The sequence below is a fragment of the Heptranchias perlo genome, chromosome 16 (genome assembly GCF_035084215.1).
Source record: "Heptranchias perlo isolate sHepPer1 chromosome 16, sHepPer1.hap1, whole genome shotgun sequence".
NCBI lineage: Eukaryota > Metazoa > Chordata > Chondrichthyes > Hexanchiformes > Hexanchidae > Heptranchias > Heptranchias perlo.
Window position 1 is genome coordinate 30,454,928 of NC_090340.1, and position 19,132 is coordinate 30,474,059.

The 19,132-nt window shown below is 39.6% G+C and overlaps 1 protein-coding gene across 4 annotated transcripts in view; it reads right to left on the reverse strand.

Moving 5' to 3' along the window:
* Positions 1 to 19,132, reverse strand: part of chd9 (chromodomain helicase DNA binding protein 9) — a 241,067-nt gene that overhangs the window by 187,234 nt on the left and 34,701 nt on the right. For all 4 annotated transcript variants that reach the window (XM_067997892.1, XM_067997890.1, XM_067997891.1 and 1 more), the window contains exon 2: positions 3,543 to 5,278. In XM_067997892.1, coding sequence (XP_067853993.1) covers positions 3,543 to 5,102 — 1,560 coding nt within the window. In that variant the 5' untranslated portion in view covers positions 5,103 to 5,278. The remainder of the gene's footprint in view (positions 1 to 3,542; positions 5,279 to 19,132) is intronic.

Consider the following 19,132-nt stretch of genomic DNA (forward strand, 5'->3'; position numbering starts at 1 on the left):
CCCTGAAAAGGTGGAAGATAACAGGGGAGGCTGACCCCTTTTTCTCAAAGAAACAAAGAACTCAAGGCACCATTGGGCACCTCGCCCTTTTGGGAGACCCCAATAGGGCAAGGGCCCATGTCAATAGCTAATCCTGGGTCCAGCCCCAAAAGTGGCATAAAAGGAGCTCCCTACTCTGCTATCAGGTTGTAGAGACTTAGCAGGAGTAAAGTAACTACATCTGACTTTGGAGGCCCACCAAACAGCGAGAAGAGGCTCCAGACGGAGCAGGACTGAGGACGAGGAGTCCAAGAGGTCACCCCAGGTGGGGCAGAAGACGTGTGAATCGACGAAGTTACCCCAGGCGGGGTGGAAAGTGCACTTTCTTCAAGATTCCTGAGGAGGACACAACTCTACCCAGTGCAGTGATATAATCTCTTGCTCTGCATTGTAAACCCACTGCCCCAACACTGCACATGATGGTCCCTTTGTGAATTTGAATAAATCACCTTTTTACCAAATTGGAATCAGGTCAATTACCAGCAACTGAGAGTAAGATCTCTCAGTGCCTGGTACATGTGACCAAGTCAGGGAGTATTTCCTAGCTATTTGACTGTGGGGGACACCACAGCTGAGCCTGATCCTGTCTTCACCCAATCGTCATATGTGCACACTTCCAGGGAGCGCTGTACAGTGATCAGCATATAGGAATTCCAGCCAATTTTCCCTTCCCTTGCCCTGGGCACCGAGGTATAATACCCCCACCATCTACTCAGTCAACCCCAGGCAACTCAGCAGAGACCAAGGACCACTGTCCTTCTCAAATGTTTCAATTATTTCTGCTTAATATGGGGCTTTTGAGTAAGAACATGGCTGTTAAAATGTAACCACACACTTTTTTGTGTTTGGCTACTTTTGGGACAGGTCACAGGAATTTTTCTTTTAGTCCATAAATATATTCCAGCATCATTCCACATATAATCAAAGGGTTTCTATTACATATATTACTAGGCAGTTGCAGCTCTCCCCCCTTGCCCAAAACTCCCCCAGGACACTATTTTTAAAAACATGAAACAAGTTTTATGCATGACTTTGGATCTGCACACTGTTGGAATTCCAACCTGATAAAACATGCTTCTGCCTATTGTCTGCATAGTTTATTCTCATGCTCAATAAGCAGGCAGGATGACATCATCCTGAATGTTACACGGGTCAATAGAGCCAAGAAAGAAATTTTAAAAAGGTGACAATGCAACACATCAAAGAAAGAAAGAAAAAAAATGAAGTTTGTGAGATCTCTCTCAACAAGAATCAACCAAAAAATAAAAAAATGACATTCACTATTTTACTGTGTTTGGAATGAATTCCCTTGGTGGATATTCACCAAGACAGATCTGGGACAAACGAACCCTTAATCTCATTCAGATAGGTCAGCAGGATGGCTGGAGTGAGAAGTAGAAAAATTTGTACTGATAGAGGAGACGGCATTCTCATAAGGTTGAGGTGAAGGCACGTTGTTGGGGCAGAGTAGAGGGATGTTTACTCTGCAGCTGTTTGTCTTATACCTATCCTGAGAGTGCTCGATATCGACACTCAAGTGCCAAAATTGCGAAGAAACGTAGCATTCCCCAGCAACAATACCCATCACCTTGAAGAGCACAAAATTCACCGATGAAGTTTCAGTGTATCAGATGATCAAAGCAATTAGAATGCACATCATTAATGGCCACAATGGTCATAAACCCAGACTCAACTAGAGCAATCTGGAATCTAATTTCTTACAAATGTTCAGGTTATACACATTTTTTTTGACAGGTTTGATAATAAAAGCAGTGTTATCTTGCAGCTTTAAGTTATGTAATTTAATGGAAAAATCATATTCAAGATCTGATCCAGAGACCTGTCACTTAGTTCAAGATTTTAAAATCTGAACTTGATTTCCAATATAACCACAATGTTACAAATCACCAATCTGTCAACTACATGTTGGTGAGAAAATTGCGTAAAGCAAGCAACACAAAGACTGCATCATACCACAAAATCAGAGGCAATACCACTAGTTGAATACAATTAATACCCAACAGCTAAGTAAAACCTGATACTTCACAGCAACGTCAGCTGCAAGCACATCACATAATCTTGCTGGGTACAGCTCCACCAATTCAACTGTTGATTATACACATAAAATTTGGGAAGTATCAAAAGTAATCGTATTTGGAAGAACTTTGATGTAAATTAACCCTAGAAAATGGCAGCTAAATTTCAAATTTATCACAACTCAACCAATATGACAACAGATATTTAACTTCCAGATTCGTGGATTACAGGATTGGTAATTTAGTATTTCAGGTATTCAATGCCCTAATTAAACAATTCTGCAAAGTAAAACATCAGCAACCTAAATTTACATTTTCTTAAAGTTTTGAATTAACTATATTGCAAATGTAGTACACTACTCTACATTAACTTAAGGTTCGAAAACTACAAGTCATAAAATATAAGAGCACACCTCCATTAATTTCTAGAACTTGAGCATAAACCAGAGATTTTAATGCAACTTTTAAACCTCCTATTTATTTGTTATTTCATATAATGTCTACTTAACTATCTTGGTCAGATCTTGCTGAAAAAAATCAGCGTCTGAACGACGCACACCATTATTAATGCGCAAATCAGCCAGCAACTTGTAACGAGGAAGAGATACCCCATGAATTGTGAATCACCACAAGTTGCTGATCGATTTGCACCACTCCACTGTTAACTTCGCTAAAACAGCATCTCACCTTTAACCTCCCCATGAGTTTCATGAAGTTGCAGCATTTGCAAATTAAATGCCCATTACACTCACCACAGAAAGTTAAGTCTAGTGATTAATAGCGCAAGTATCCTTTTAATGACATAATTGTTAATGACTCCCAACCAACCTCTCTTGCCCAGAAAGTGAATAATAAATGTGGAGTCTCAATCCTTCAGGTTGTGACTTCTTTTATGAGATTTTTAATTTTTTTTTTCTCTGACTTTTCCTTTGTCTCTTTTTTCTCTCTCTCTTAACCCAATCTATCTTTCCCTCTGTTTCTCTTTCTGTACCTGATTAGACATTGAATTCACCCACTCGAATTCCCCCTCCTCCTCAGTCCTTCCTCTATTTATTTCTCAATCCTTAAATCTCATTGGTTAAGGAGCTACACAGTTTGTCCCGTTGTTCACCAAGGTCCCAGAGCTCCTGTACCTCTCACTGCGCTGTATTCAGCTCGCACTTCCAGCAACTTTGTGGGCAAAAACCTAAACATGCACGAACAAGTCTAAAGAGGCACACCGCAAGGTGCCCCGCTCCAACAAAACTTGGCCCTTCCTTTAAATGGTCTTAGAAACAAAATGGTCTTAGAAACATTCTTTTGTTACAGCTATAACTTTAGCACAATTATAATGTCAACTGAAAATAGCACCTCAAAATGAAGAACAGCATATGGCCCAAATTCAAACAAACATTCAGAATTGCTTTACTAACTGTTCGTACTATCATAGTTGATGGGACATAATCTCTGAAGAGTTTAAGTACAAACCTGCCGTTGTAAGGTCAACTGCATAGGTCCCTTCATCTGCCGATGTTGGCTAGTTATCAATGGCTGCCAATGTTGAGAGAGGGTATGACTGACAGTAGCTGGTTCTTGATGCATTTGCTGTTGGATAACCATCTCCTGTTGCAGGTTTGGATGCTGCTGCTGCAACTGTCGTGGAGCCATTGGTCTTGGAACAGGGAGTGAATCCCTCTGGCCAAGGCCTGAATTGCCAAAAGTTGCTAACAGCTGCTCCTGAAAAACATCATCTGTATTCATCCTGGTCAATGGATGTGTCTGAGACTGCGGAAGTGGATTTCCCTGAAGAGATGAAAAGCTAGTTGGTTTCCTTTGTGCTGATGCATTAGAAAGTCTCACCTGAGAAGCCGGGCTGGTTGTTATCGGCACACCAGTTTGAACAATGGATCTACTTGAAGGATTAAAGTTTCCCTGAGTGTTTACAGAATGCATAGGCGGGAGAACCTTTTGTTTAGCAGGGCTGTTGGGATTGAGCATATGTTGTACTGTTTCCTGGTTGGTCCCTGCCGGCACTGTGAATGCATCACCCCCAGGGAAGCAAGTTATGGCCTGGGTTACCTGATGAGTAGAAAGGATTGTAGTAGATGTCAAATTGTTGCCATTTGCTATGTTGCTACTAGGGAAGGAATACTGAGGAGTAAACTGGCTTGAATTATTGATAGAACAAGGAGTCATGTCTCGTGATGAGCTTGAAAAGTTCACGTTCTGATGTCCACCAGTGTGATTGGCACTACTAGCGAATCTAATAGGATGTACTGGATTCATAGGCAGAGCTGTAGTTGGTTGGTTAAACGGTTGCACTGAAGCAGGATGTTGTTGAGTGGATGAACTTACAGTTGTAGTTGGTTGGCCCATGTGAGTCATATGAGATGAAGCGGATCCATGGACACCCATGAATTGATTGCCGTGATTTAGAGTTTTCTGTCCTGTAGTGAAATGGTTCATATTCTGTTGAGATTGCACTGATGCAGGTTGTTGTTGCTGCTGCTGCGGGCTGGACTGATGCAGAGCAAAATCATGATGCGTTAAAAAAGGGGTCAACTGCTGCATGGACTGTGAATGTCCTTGCAAGGTATGGAATGGTGATCCATTTTGATTTGAAATAGGGCTTTGGTGACCCCACATTGGACTTCCATCCACAAATGACTGACCACTACTATCATTATGGCCAGAAGGGAATAACCCATTTGTCTGATTTTGCTGATGATCTGGTGAACAATGAAACTGGGAATGTGGGGACAGTACACTGGTCTCAGTACCACTGCCCACCAAGTTAAACGACTGGTTCACTTGAAGTTTCAGCGAATCAAATGTCTGTAACTGCTCAAAGTTAATTTTTTCTGGTGTCTGTGTCTCTGGTACATGGTGCAATGGCTCAACCTGCAAAGGTTCAAAATCTGCACTTAGGTTTAGTTCATCAACCAATGAAACTGGTCCTGCTTGCGAAAAGCTGTCATCCGTCAAGCCTTCCAATCCTCCACCAAACAAATTGGCATCATCCAAAAAATCCATGATGGGATCAGTCATCTTGATGCATCTACTGCTTGACAGTAATCAACAGTTTGCTCCAAGTGAGCTTACTTCAGCTGTTCTGCAGCGGGCAGTTAAACTTCTTAAACCGTTCAACAACTAATCCACTGCATGTCACTTTCTATCCACTTAATTCATGCAGACACCTCTGTCATGCAGCAGCTAGAAAGTCCCTTAAAAATAAAGAAAACATCAATTAAATAATGCACTTTATAATCTGTGTTATCTTTTATATTGCATGACCACATTAGCATCAACCCAACAAGCAATATTTATCATACATAACAATAGTATAAACAGTCTCCATCTGCTTCAATTATGTGCGACTACAATCGAAAGCTGTAGACCTCATTAATAATCACATAATTATTGAACAACTCTGAAGGTAAAGCAATAAAAGTAATTTTGATTCCTGGTCTATACGAAGTTAGCTGAGTACAGCTAGTGGTAGTGGAGGAAGGCATCATATAAGGCCACAGTACCTTGGGTTAAGGGGACAGAAGAGGAAATTATAAACAATTAGTCATGGCGTCCTTTCCTGACCACTATCTAGTAGCTTCTTCTGAAAGTGAACATTGTGTGGAACAATCTGCCACCATTGACTGACCAGGTTCCTACATAAAGAATTGAGACTTGAGTGAGCTATTACCTTCTATAAATTGCAACCCACTACCCACTAGAAGTCACTACCTTCATGAGAGGAAAGGTGAAGGGTAAAAATTGGATGGAGAGATGATGTAGATTACTAACCAGAAGAGTAGTAGTACCTCTCTTTCAGCACACTGTGTGGGGGAGGGGGAGGGGGAGGGAAGGGGGAAAGGAAGAACACTTCAATACACCTGCTCATTTAGTAGGGTCAAGGACTGTACCTGCATCAGCCATCATATCACTTTCCCATTTCTAAACATGACAAAATCCATACTACGGCTTCTCCCCACACCCCCCACCCAAGAATCTGCAGAGGCCAGTAGAGATTGATTACTTATCTACCTGCTATGTTCTTCATTGTGGGAAATATATGCACACTCCTTGGAGTATGGCTGTACATTTAAGATACACATGAAAATGCCATCAGAACATTGCAGAAAGACTGTGCCATATGTGGTCTCCAATTATCACATTGTATAAAGCCCCATTTCCTTGACCTGAATCTAAATAACCACTAACACTAACCTGCAGGGGTAGATGCGTGAGATTGTTGTTATATGAAAGAAGAATAAAGATAACTGGTCAGGTAGGTAATATCTTTCTTAAATGAAAACAGAAATGCTGGGAAATACACTGGTCTATCAAAATCAGTAAAGAGAAAAGACAGGTTAACATTCTGGGCATGAACCCTAGTTCTGAAAGGCTCCATACTCTTAACATTAACCTGTTTTTTCTTTACAGATGTTATATATTTCCAGCATTTTCTGTTTTTATTTCGGATTTCCAGCATTTCTAGTTTTTCTCTTTTTATTTCTAATGCATCATCTTCTTTGCTCTGCATTTTCCACATTCCGTGACACAACAAAGTAGTTGAAACTTAAGAGGGAGGGAGACCTGCCAAAGGTACTGTGCATGGCAGCCAAATCCACACAGTCATACTTCTTAAATGTGTGAAGATTGTCCCTTGTGGCAGCCCTCCATGCGTTATCAATTGAAACTGACAGATGCCCAGGAAGTAGCCTTGGAATGTGCCACCAGACTTCTCCTGCAAGGTGGTGGTATTGTAAACCTACTTGGCTATCCATTGCTTCAACATAAATTTACCTTGGGTCCTTGCACCACATGAAACAAATAATTGTCAAAATTGCCTAAGTGGCTCTGTGCGAGAGAAGTAATAGTTAACAGGTCCAAGAACATCTACATACTGGGGGGGGGGGGGGGAAATAAAAGTAGAAACAATATAACCATCTACGACTTGTGTGCCATGAATAAAACAGACAACTTCTGGACTCAGCTAAAACTGGGAAGCAACCTCTGAAAATAAAAACTCCACACACAAATCCTGAGGATCACCAGGTCATAATGTTAAATCAAATATAGCCAATGAACAACTCTCTGAACCAAAACTAAAGTATTAAAAAAAAATGCAGTTTTCCATGTGAGAAACAAATTAACGCACTCAGAGATTTCAACAGCGTTTTTAGCTTCCTGGAGCGCTGTCAATAAAGCCCAGTTCTCCCACCATAGACAGCACTCAGTCATATAAACAACCTAATCTCCATACACCTAGATTTTTGAGAGTCCCGCGTTCTGACTCACAATGTGCTAAGCATCCCTGGCCTTGAGCCTGATCCACTTGAACACAAATCACTTCAGCTGTACCTGATATAACAAGATCACATCTTTCATGAGCAGTAAGATTCTCATTAATAAATATAGCAGCTCTGCATTTGTGTCAAATACAAAATATCATGCCATATGCACACAGATGCACAGAACTAGCTCAGTGCCTAAAACAGCAGCTCTCCAGAGAGCCAAAGAATAAACAGAAAACAAAATTTGTTGCTTCAAACTTTTATGGCCTGCTTAATTTTTATGATATTTTTCCCAGGCACCATCATACTTACAGGATTGCATCTCAACAAAGGGAACAGGCATGAGGCCAAGACCCTCCTGAAGCAGCATAAGACCTCCAGACACAATGATATCACAATGATGCACATACACACATGGCGCATTGGATCAGATCTGTTTGTGACCCCAACATGTCCCCAAATAGAATTAACTTTTACACCAATATCAAAGTGATGCTGAAGATTCTTTTCCACTTTGTGCTATAAGCTCCATTCTGATTAGTTCATGGAGCACATCCATGAATGGAGCTTATAGCACAAAGTGGAAAAGAATCTTCTGCATCACTTTGATATTGGTGTAAAGGTTAATACTATTAAGGTTCATGTTGGGGTTATTTTAATGTTTCATGACTCACTTGTAGGTTTCATGTAAACTATTAGAAATTATGCAAATTAGGCCCTTAGTTCATCCCAATTTGGGCCTTAATTTAGTTCTTCACAAGTTAAAACGGTTTTACATTACAATTTGTTTTTAATCTGGTTTCAGAAAACAAGCTCCATGCATTGCTCCCACCTATTTAAATTGTTCAGACGATCATCATTGTATATAGCCTATTGGAGGCTGCTGTGACAAACAGATCCGTTCCAATGCCCAGTTCTGTTTCAAAATTTGGGTCCTATTTTTTTTTTAAATATACATATATATCTATCTATCTCGAACACCAGTCCCCTGAAGAAAAAATAAACACAATATTCTTGGTTCTTCATACATTCTCCATTACACAATGGAATCACACATTCACTAATGGAACAGACTTCAGGTTTAAGGCAGTATGAATCACCACAGAAGTTACTAACAGTTCAAGAAAACTGCATGCCTGTTTGCAGCTAAATGCAAACCAGTGTGTTTGGATAATGTGTGGCTACAGATTAAAAGGTAGCTTTTGAATTTCATTTGGTGCAGAGATCACAAAGTCACTTTTATATTGTCGCTGTTTTAGTTTGGATTCTGGGAGACTGGCGTCTGTGAGCAAGTTCTTGGAATTTACACCAATACCAGCTCCCTTATCCCAGCAGCAGACGCATAGACACACAAAAAAAACCACAGCCCACGTTTCACATGTCAGAATTGGACTATTTCCATTGTACTGACGTAAGCAGCTTCTCTGCTGCTATGTAGAAAAAGCTGAAGATATCAGGAAATCTAGTCAGTAGTATACTTCCTAATGAAGGGAGACACTGGGTGAATCAGGCTCAACAGAAAACAGAAAACTAACGGAGAACGTTCACTGCTATTACAAACTAACCAATTTCTTCCTGGGTTAAGACAAAAGGTCATGTAATAAAGTAGCCAAAAATGTGGCCTAATTACTTGTTTTTTTTATTCCTTCTCAGATGTGGGAGTTGCTATAAAGGCCCGCATTTGTTGCCTGTCCCAGCTGCTCTAAACAACTGAGTGGCTTGCTTGGCCACTTCAGAGAGCAGATTGGAATCAACCACATTGGCACAGGACTGGAGTCACAGAGGCCAGAATGGGTAAGGATGGCAGTTTTGCTTCCCTGAAAGAACATTAGTGGACCATTTAGGTTTTTACAACAATCTGACAGCTTCATAGTCATTTTTACTGATGTCAGGTTTTTTTCTATTTCCATGAATTTGATTCTCAATAATTTCAGTTTCACCTGTAACTTTTACGTGCATGCTTGAAACCCTTGCCATGTTTGCAGTATTTTGTTAATGTGGCTATTGTAATGATAGTTAGAATTCTGGCAGTTACCTGGTTATTTAAAAAAAGCTCTTAAGAAAAACAATTAGCAAACACTGCACACAACCCCACAGATGAGAGGAAAAAAATCTGGAGGGCAATTCATTCTGGATGGCTCTAGGGCATGTGCTGGATCAAAAGCAGCACCAGCAGATAAGCGTGGAGGCTGTCAACCTTTCTAAGGGCAGAAAACAGATAATAACTCTTCAAAATAAAAGTCAGGCAGTGATCTGGTTGGAGTGGAGGGGGTGGGGGGGTCAAAAGTCTACATTATTTGGTGTAGGAATAGGGGGAAGGCTAGGAAAAGCTATCAAAATAATTGTCATTTTAAGCACACGTTTTATGGACAACAAAAGTGAGAGGTAACAAGATTAAAACTTATGTTTATTCATTTTATATGCCAATCCAGATCAAGCCTCTAAATCAAGCATTGAAAAATATTGGGTGATTGCATTATTATTTTATTAAAATCAGATATGGTAGCCTAATGGTTATGGTACTGGACCAACCAAGAGGTCACAACTTCAAGTTATAAAATTGAATTCAATAAATCTAATAATTTGTGGGCTAGCATCAAAAAATGACCATGAAAGCTGCTGGATTGCTGGTATGGCCTACAAGTGACTCCAGTCCCACACTCATTATGCCCTCAAGGAAATGTTGGAAGACATACAGAAGACAGAGGAGACAGACACAGGAAGGGCATCTAGGGATTGCTAGTGTCACCCTTATCCCAAGAACAATTTTTTTGTTTAAATGTTAAAAGTTGAGGACCCCCCCCCCCCCCCACCCCACTTTAAGAATGACCATTCTGAGATTTTTGGGTGTTTGACACTATCAGTATATGTCTATTCAAAAATCAATTTTATCCTGTATATTTCAACTAATTTTGACAGAAAACTGCTCTGTTCAAACTACCAGTACATATCATATGTAACTCAGTAAATATTGGAAGAGATGGCTACTGCCCTAGTTTTTAAAAAAAACATAAGTGAAGAACAACATGGACATACTAACATACACATGACACATCAGCAGTCCTAATATGGACCCTTTGAACAATCCCAATCACCTGTGATCTATCTAAATCAGTAGGGTTGAATCCACTTTATGTTACTAATTACCATACAAGCCAGTCCACAGGATATTCTCATGCACATTTTTAAACCAGGAAACCCTGGATTTGTTTTTGCTAGACGGCTACTCCAATATTCCAAGAGAAAAATAAAGTAACCCAACATTATGCTGGTCCTGATAATTCCAAGTCCTTTGTTACACTTAGAAAATTGAACTGAATTATCAAATAATTTGAACTATGAGTAGACTATGTCGCCATATGTTGGTTACTTTCACAGTCCCTGGATTTGACACCAGGAAATTAAAGCAATACTTGCCATGTGGGATATTGTCCATTGGTCTATAGGATTTTAAACTTCAGCAATATCAACCATAACACAAAACAGAATATTGGCTCAACTAACAGTTACCAATGTTGCTTTTGATTTTGTTGTAACAGTTAACAATATCTGTGCAATAGGCTAACGCAACAACAATGGGTTTGTGAATTACAGATCTTTTATTATTGGGAGACTATAGAAATGCATTGTCAATGATAAAATATCCTGACATATGTCCACATACCATAGCCTTCAAGCCACTCTCAAGTTCACACCACTTTCAAGCACTGGTCTTAAAATCTCTTTTTCCTCTCCATCCCCCTAACTCCACCATCCCAAAATCTAATATGCTTAACTAGTCACAGATTTTATTACATTCCTGCTTTACCATACCTTTGTGAATTACAAAGACCGCCTAAAGCCAACTCATGCACATTAAGAACTGAATGCGTGAAAAACATTGGTAACTCCACACATGACTCCTAATTTTAAAAATAACTAGTCACCAGAGATGCACGTATGCATGGAACAACAACACAATTTACATTATTCAGCAGTTTCAGCATAGGGAAACACCCAAAGTGTTGTATAAGTGGGGGTCAGCAGACTACCAGCATAGTAGAAGTAGCTCCTATGAGAAGGCATTTAAAGATGGGGAACAGATGTAGCAAGCCAGAGGATTTTGGGAAGAGAATTTTAGAGTGCAAGGGTATGATGGTTAAATGCTCTGCCACCGATGGTGGAGTGCAGAGAGGGAGGCACAGAAGACCAGATGTCAAAAAGTGGCCGGTGCAATCTGGGACAGAAGGTTGGAGACAGTAGGGTGGAATAAGACCATGAAGGTATTTGTGAATGAGCACAAGTATTCTGAAGTCAATACACTGAGGACAAGGAGTGGGTAAGCTGCCAGGTGGGGGCTCTGGAGTTCTGTATCAGCTGGAATGTGTGTAGGGTGGAGTTTGGAAGCTGGCAAGCAGAATGTTGGCAAAGCCAAGCCTGAAGGTGACAAAGGCATGGATGAGAATTTCAGGAAATGTCATATAACTAATTACATAGAAATTACAAAACAATAACAGGACATTAGGCCCAACCATTGGTGTTTATCCTCTGCAAGAGCAGCAGTGCTAATCCCATGTGCCTGCTTTGTTCCCAATTCCCTGTTGTTGGTAAGAAGAATAGAAAAACAGTATTTGTTTTAAAAAGTTGAGACACCAAGAACTGTTGGTAGTCAGAGGGATTTAGGTGTCCTTCTACAAGAATCATAGAAAGTTAACATGCAGGTACAGCAAGCAATTAGGAAGGCAAATTGTATGTTTTGTCATCTATCACTACATTTTCTCAATGATTATCTTTTATATCTATTTCTAGTCAGCACTTTGCAAATCATTTAGCCCACCCATCTCTGTGATTAGTTATGTCCCCTTCCCAATTTTTCCTTTTACTTCTTTCCAACTTGACTAAAAATGCCTGTTTATCTTTCAGTCTTCACTGATAAAGTGTACATACTTGAAATGTCAAAACCTGTATTTTCACTTTACAGGCACTGATTGACCTGCTGGGTATTTACCAAAAAAAAATACATCATTCGAATTGTCAGTACTGCAGAATGTAAAGCTACCAAGGTATGCCCATATCATTGTGGTAAAATAGGGTAACTTAGTGTATTTCAGCTTTTGGATTATACACTGAAATGTTACGGTTTTAGATGCAGTGAAAAAGATTTAGTAATCAAATAAAATTCTGTTTACAGAAACACTAAAATTCTCGTTAAGATACTAAGTAATACTGATGACGCTCTGCATATCTTGTGTTATCAGTATGTCATCTACTAACATAACTAAAACGTTAGCATCTCTAGCTACAGCTATATCCAATCTCAATAAGTGGTTTATCTGCACACTTTAAGTTGATAAAGACAACCTACACAACCAGAAGGTCACAGGTTTGAACCCCAGTATCTGCTGAATAAACTGATCTCAGCCGGGACAGCAGGCGAGGTACTGCAATTGGTCTCAACATCCCTGAGTAGGAAAATGAAAAGACAAATTCTGTTCCTGATGTCTTAACAAATGACCCTTACTGGAAAATAAATGTGTCTGTGTATTTGGATATGAAACAAGGACAGGAGCTGTGGTGCCTAACAAACACAATTGAGTTGCCTACCAATACTCAACATCTAGGATCGCACATGAAGAATGGCCACTTTGTGCAAGGTACTAGAGGGCACAGGTGCCCCTCAAACCGTACCCTACAGGTGTCATCAACACCTTGAGGTGCAGGGGGAGAAAATGCTGGTTGCATTCCCTAATTGTATAGTATATGCTGTCATATTTTGTGTAACTCCTGTGGTATTAAACCAGATGTAAAAAGTGCCCAGTGTTATCCTTGAACCTCCTGCGCATTTTTGAAAACTATCTGCAATTGCTAAACGCACTAACCATTTAAAATGGAATTTCTGGGACAGTTCTCTACTGTAGGGTACAGGATTGTTTTGTTGTCATTTAAATGTCATGAATTTTTGACTCTTCGGCTAATGGAAAACTCAGGCTGTAAGTTAACCACAAACTAAGGTAAACAGAAATGGAACAGGAAAGGTCGCGACTTTGGACACTGCAACAAAAACTAACGATGACAGAAAGGCCCCTTTTATGGGAGCTGGAAACCAGAAGATAAAACCTCAAAACTGTGTAAAAAGAGAACAAAAAATGCAATCGGGAGGAGAGGCAACATGAAGACGACAAAGAAGAATCACTTCCGTAGACACTCCTGGCCCTCCCCAGAACTAGGGTCTGGTCAATCTGGTTCTGAACCATGTTCCCAGTTGTGAGCATTGTTTAGAGCTGTTGCTTATTGTTGTTCGGCAGACAAATAAAGTGTTTAGTAATCTTAGTACCAGTTTCTGTGGCTGTTGTCTCCGCTCAAGGTTAGAACTAGTAATAGGGTTATTTCACTAAACATGGGGACAAATTAATAAGATTCCTACACTACTGTACAGTGCAAATGAAGCTCTGGCCAGTGTAGACAGGGTATTGCTTGACCTAAACCCAGACTGCAGCTAAATGCACCCTTACATAACTTGGAAAGTTAAACTCTACATAGATGCTCCCAGGTTTCAATATATTTGATCTAATGCTGGAAAGCTCATTTCCTATGTTTAAAAAAAAAGCTGTAGTTTTATTTTTCTAAACGATTTTAAATATAGCCCATTCTTATTGGTTAGGCATACAGTTGTATTAATGTAGATTGCGAACACATCTGTAGACCAGGCCTTCCAATTATCCTGACTACATAAAGCATTATGATGCTGAGAGGCAAAAGGGGATAAATTTGTATGTGTACAGGCGTTCACACTCTGGAGTGCTTATACATAAAGTGGTAGAGACATGCTGTAGTCAAAAGCTGTGGATGTTTCATTTCATTAGTGCATCTCTGGAACTCTTTAATCTCCTATCTAAAGAATAAATGCTGAAATAACTTTAGGAAATATAGAGAGACAAAGTAATTAAGCATGTCTGTCCTTAATCTGCAGTGAAAACAGCATTAGAAGAGTAATAAAACGTCAGTTCTGTCTTAGCAGTACTGTGAAAGTTGCCAATGCAGCACATCATGTAGTTATCTGAAAGATTCAAATTACCAAAAATTAGACAATAAAGTTTCAAGAAAGTTTTGCATAAGTAGGTTTCTAACTACTAGTCATACTGAAAAACCTGTGCCCTTTTTCTCATTATATTTGCACGACTTTTTAAATAACTCCTGTTCTGTTAGTATTCAGAAATTAAAGAGTAATCCAATGCTGAGTAAAAAGAACAAACTTGCATTTATATGTTGCACTTTTCATGACATCTCAAAGGGTTTAACAGCAAACCAAGTACTTTTGAAGTGTAATCACTGTTGTAATGTAAGGAATTGTAAACAATTTTACAACACCAAGTTATAGTCCAGCAATTTTATTTTAAATTCACAAGCTTTCATGGCAGTCAATTTGCAAACAGCAAGTCCCCAATGAGATAAATGACCAAATAATCTGTTTTTGGTTGTTGAGGGATAAATATTGGCCAGGACACCAGGAGAACTCCCCTGCTTTTCTTCAAATAGTGCCATGGGATCTTTTACGTCCACCTAAGGGGGCAGATGAGGCCTCAGTTTAACATCTCATTCAAAACACAACACCTCCGACAGTGCAGCACTACCTCAATATTGCACTGAAGTGTCAGCCTAGATTACATGCTCAAGTCTTTGCAGTGGGGCTTAAATCTATGACCTTTTGACTCAAAGACAACAGTGCTACCTCTAAGCTAAGGTTGACACTCAGATTTCCCAGAGGTAATCAGTCAGTCATTTCAGGGAGGATCTCACATCATCAGTGCAGCTCACTTTATTTGGATTCACGATACGCAATAACACAGAATTTTCCAGTGTCATTATATCAAAGTGCCATGCTCATAAATTTTGTCTGTAATCATTAGACAATTAGTCACAATAGCCTATTTTTCCATTTTATGCAGAAATTACACAATTGAGCAAGTGTCAAAAAAAAACAGGGATCACTGGATGCAATATTTATCCAAAGGTGGAACTAACAAAAAGATGCACGAGTGACAAAGAATGAGTGCAGTGTGGCACTGAGCCTCCCTATTGGATAATATATCCAATGACTTTCCATGAAACACAAGTGATAAATTTTGGAGCTTAGAAGAAATCAGTAAATAATTAAATAAATACAAGTAAAACGACAAATTAAGATAACGCTGATGAGTGAAATCATCGGGTCACAGAAAACATGATACCTTTTCAAAATATTAATGCTGTGGTTGCCATAGCTAATAGGGCAGGGACTGTAAATTGGTTAGTTTAGACTTTCTGTCCATTGGTTACAATATGCTTGCTAGGGTAATATCTCTGTAGTAGGTGGTTGAGGAAATTTAACAGAGAACACTTAGTTATGCCCAATTATGGAGAAAAGGGATTTTTACAAAACCTATCTCCAAGTTGAGCAATGCAGCTTATGGTACAAGAAGAAAGTACTTGATCAAGAGGCATGGGATAAGTGGTGACCTCGTAATTACAAGCAATAAAGCTACAAGCGCCTTCTGTCAGTGCCACAAGTGGGATATAGATTGCATTCCACGTTTCTCAACATTTTCTGCTTATATAGTGTTAGGCTTGTATTTCAAGTTCTTGCCTAATATAATTTTTCATTTTAAAATGAGAGCTAAATTGATGCCTGGTAACGTCACAGTGTAATTTGTTTTTTTTTGTTCCTCAATCTTTTCCCAATGTTTCTGTTTTGTAAGAAATATAAATATAATTTGTTTAAATGTATGTCTAAATCTGCCACTCAATAGTTTTGCCAAAGAAAATATTATTTGATCAATCAGGTTTGATAAAGCAGCAGAAATTAAATATTTGGAGCTATTTAAAGGCAAATATATCTGATCAACTGTGTCAAAAATAACAAAATTCATTTTTTTTTAAACATCTGTTTTTGATGGTGTTAGTTAAGGGATAAATGTTGGCCAAGGTAACAGAAGAATTTCCCTGATTTCCTTTAAATAGTGCCACAGATATATTTTATGTCCACCTGAGAGGGCAGATGAGGCCTCAGTTTTAGATCTCAGCCAAGACAGCACCTCTGACATAATTGGTTATTAGGATTCTTTAAAAATATTTATATACACCCTTTGAATCCTAATTCCACACCATAAACCTGATTACATAGAATTTACAGCACAGAAACAGGCCATTTGGCCCAACTGATCTATGCTGGTGTTTATGGTCCACACGAGCCTCCTGCCACCCTACTTCATCTAACCCTTTCAGGATATCCTTCTATTCCTTTCTCCCTCATGTATTGATCTAGTTTCCCCTTAAATGTACCTATGCTATTCACCTCAACTACTCCTTGTGGTAGTGAGTTCCAAATTCTAACTACTCTCTGGGTAAAGAAGTTCCTCCTGAATTCCCTATTGGATTTATTAGTGACTAGCTTATATTTATGGCCCCTAGTTCTGGACTCCCCCGCAAATGCAAACATCTTCTTTATGTTTACCCTATCAAACCCTTTCATAATCTTAAAGACCTCTATCAGGTCACCCCTCAGTCTTCTCTTTTCTAGAGAAGAGCCCCAGCAACTGATGGTTGCTATGTTCAGGCAATTAACATTCAGATTGGGGTGTGAAGTACGCATTTAAAAATTTACCAAAAATACATTATCTTAAAAACTGGTATAGCACATTTCACACAAGAAAAATGCTTTTCACAATTTGAATTAACATTGTACGGGATAGTGCCTACAAAATCAATTATATGCATATTGATATGTATCTTAATCTTCCTGATATTAATGTTGGCCTTCTGTCAACAATAATTATTTTCTTAATGACATTTCTTTCAATTCTGATCATTTCCATAGTTTTGCAACTAAAAGGGCATCCGTTTACCCACCAATGTTCTTACAGGATCCCCAAAAAGAAGCCTGTAAAATGGGTTTTCAAAACGGAAAAAAAAAATTGGACACATCTTGGAAGTGAAGGCTTGCCATTCGCAGCATTTAGGCTTCTTTACTCCACTACCAACCGCCTCCTTAAAATGCTCTCCCCTCCACCCTCACCTCAACAAGTGCAGGGAGCTCATGGACTTCTTTGTCACTAAGATTGAGATAATTCATTCAGCTGCCGCAGCAGTTCCCGTTCCACTTGTCCACCAAGCCAAAGGCTTCCCCCCTGCCCTAGCCCTGAACCTGTGTCTTTTTTCTAGTTTTCCTCCTATATTCCCTCATGCCATGTCCGACCTCATCTTGTCTATGAAACCCACATCTTGCTCCCTTGATCACATTCCCACTAACCTGTTGACCACTGGCCCCCATGCGAACTGAGATTGCAAATAGTTCCCTCTCCTCACAGTCCCGTCCCTTTCAAAACTGCCATCACTCCTCCTCAAAAAACCCACTCTCGACCCCTTTGTCCATCATCCCATCTCCAAAGTCCTGGAAGGTGTTGTTGCTGCCTCCGAAATCCGTACCCATCTTTCCCACAATTCCTGGTTTGAATCTCTCCAATCAGGTTTCCGCTCCTGCCACAGCAGTGAAATGGTCCTATTCAAGGTCATACATGACATCCTCTGTGGTGCATTATACCTCCTCATCCATCTCGATATTTATGACCTCTAGTTTTGGACACGCCCACAAGTGGAAACATTTTCTCGACATCTACCCTATCAAACCTTTTCATAATCTTAAGAGCTCTGTGAGGTCAACCCTCAGCCTTCTCTTTTCTAACAAAGAGCCCCAGCCTGTTCAACCTTTCCTGATAAGTATTTCCTCCCAGTTCTGGTATCATCCTTGTAAATTTTTTTTGCAGCTTCTCCAGTGCCTCTATATCCTTTCTATAATATGGAGATTAGAACTGTGCACAATACTCCAAGTGTGATATAACCACAGTTCTATACAAGTTTAAGAGAACTTCTCTGCTTTTCAATTCTCTCTCTCTAGAAATAAACCCCAGTGTTTGGTTTGATTTTTTAAATGGCCTTATTAACCTGCGTAGCTACTTTGTAATTTGTGTATCTGTACCCCAAGATCCCTTTGCTTCTCTACCTCAGAGACTATTATCCAAGCAGTATGTGGCCTCCTTATTCTTCCTACCAAAATGCACCACCTCACTTATCTATATTGAAATTAATCTGTCAATTACACACCCATTCTGCAAGCTTATTAATGTCCTGAAGCCATCATCTTCACCCCCACCCCCAGCTCCATTCCCTTACCAGCAAATCCATCCACTCCCAGGCTGAACCAGACTGTTTGCAACCTCAGCATCCTATTCAATCCCAAGCTTAAATGGAGGTTGGCGATGAGGTGGTAGCTGGAGAAGACAGAAAGATTGAGGGTAGGCTGTGGAAAAGTTAGTGCAAATGGCAGTTGACACCCATACTAGCTGACACCACCCCCTGAATCAGTTTTGTGTGGGGGCAAACCCACAATGATGCTTAGCAATATCTGATAACCTGCAAAGAGAAGCAGCAGTGTTACTGCTTGTGTGAGGACATGGACATTTAAGGCAGAACAATCCAATTTTACAACAGTGTCAAGTATAGTTCAGATGTCCTATCAATTGCTGTGATAGATTTGGTCATAGGATCATCATAAAACAGAGAATGTCAATGAGGTCAGTCCAAAGAATGATAATATATTTTGGATTGATTTAAGTCAAATCAATTTACTCGAGTGTACATGATGAAAAACACATTACATTACTATTATCAGTGGATCAAAAGCACAGTAGAGCAGTTATATAAAGTTGTTGTCTTGTGTACCAGATAAAAATGAAAGCAAAATTCACTGAGGAAAAAAGTCCAATTGAAGTG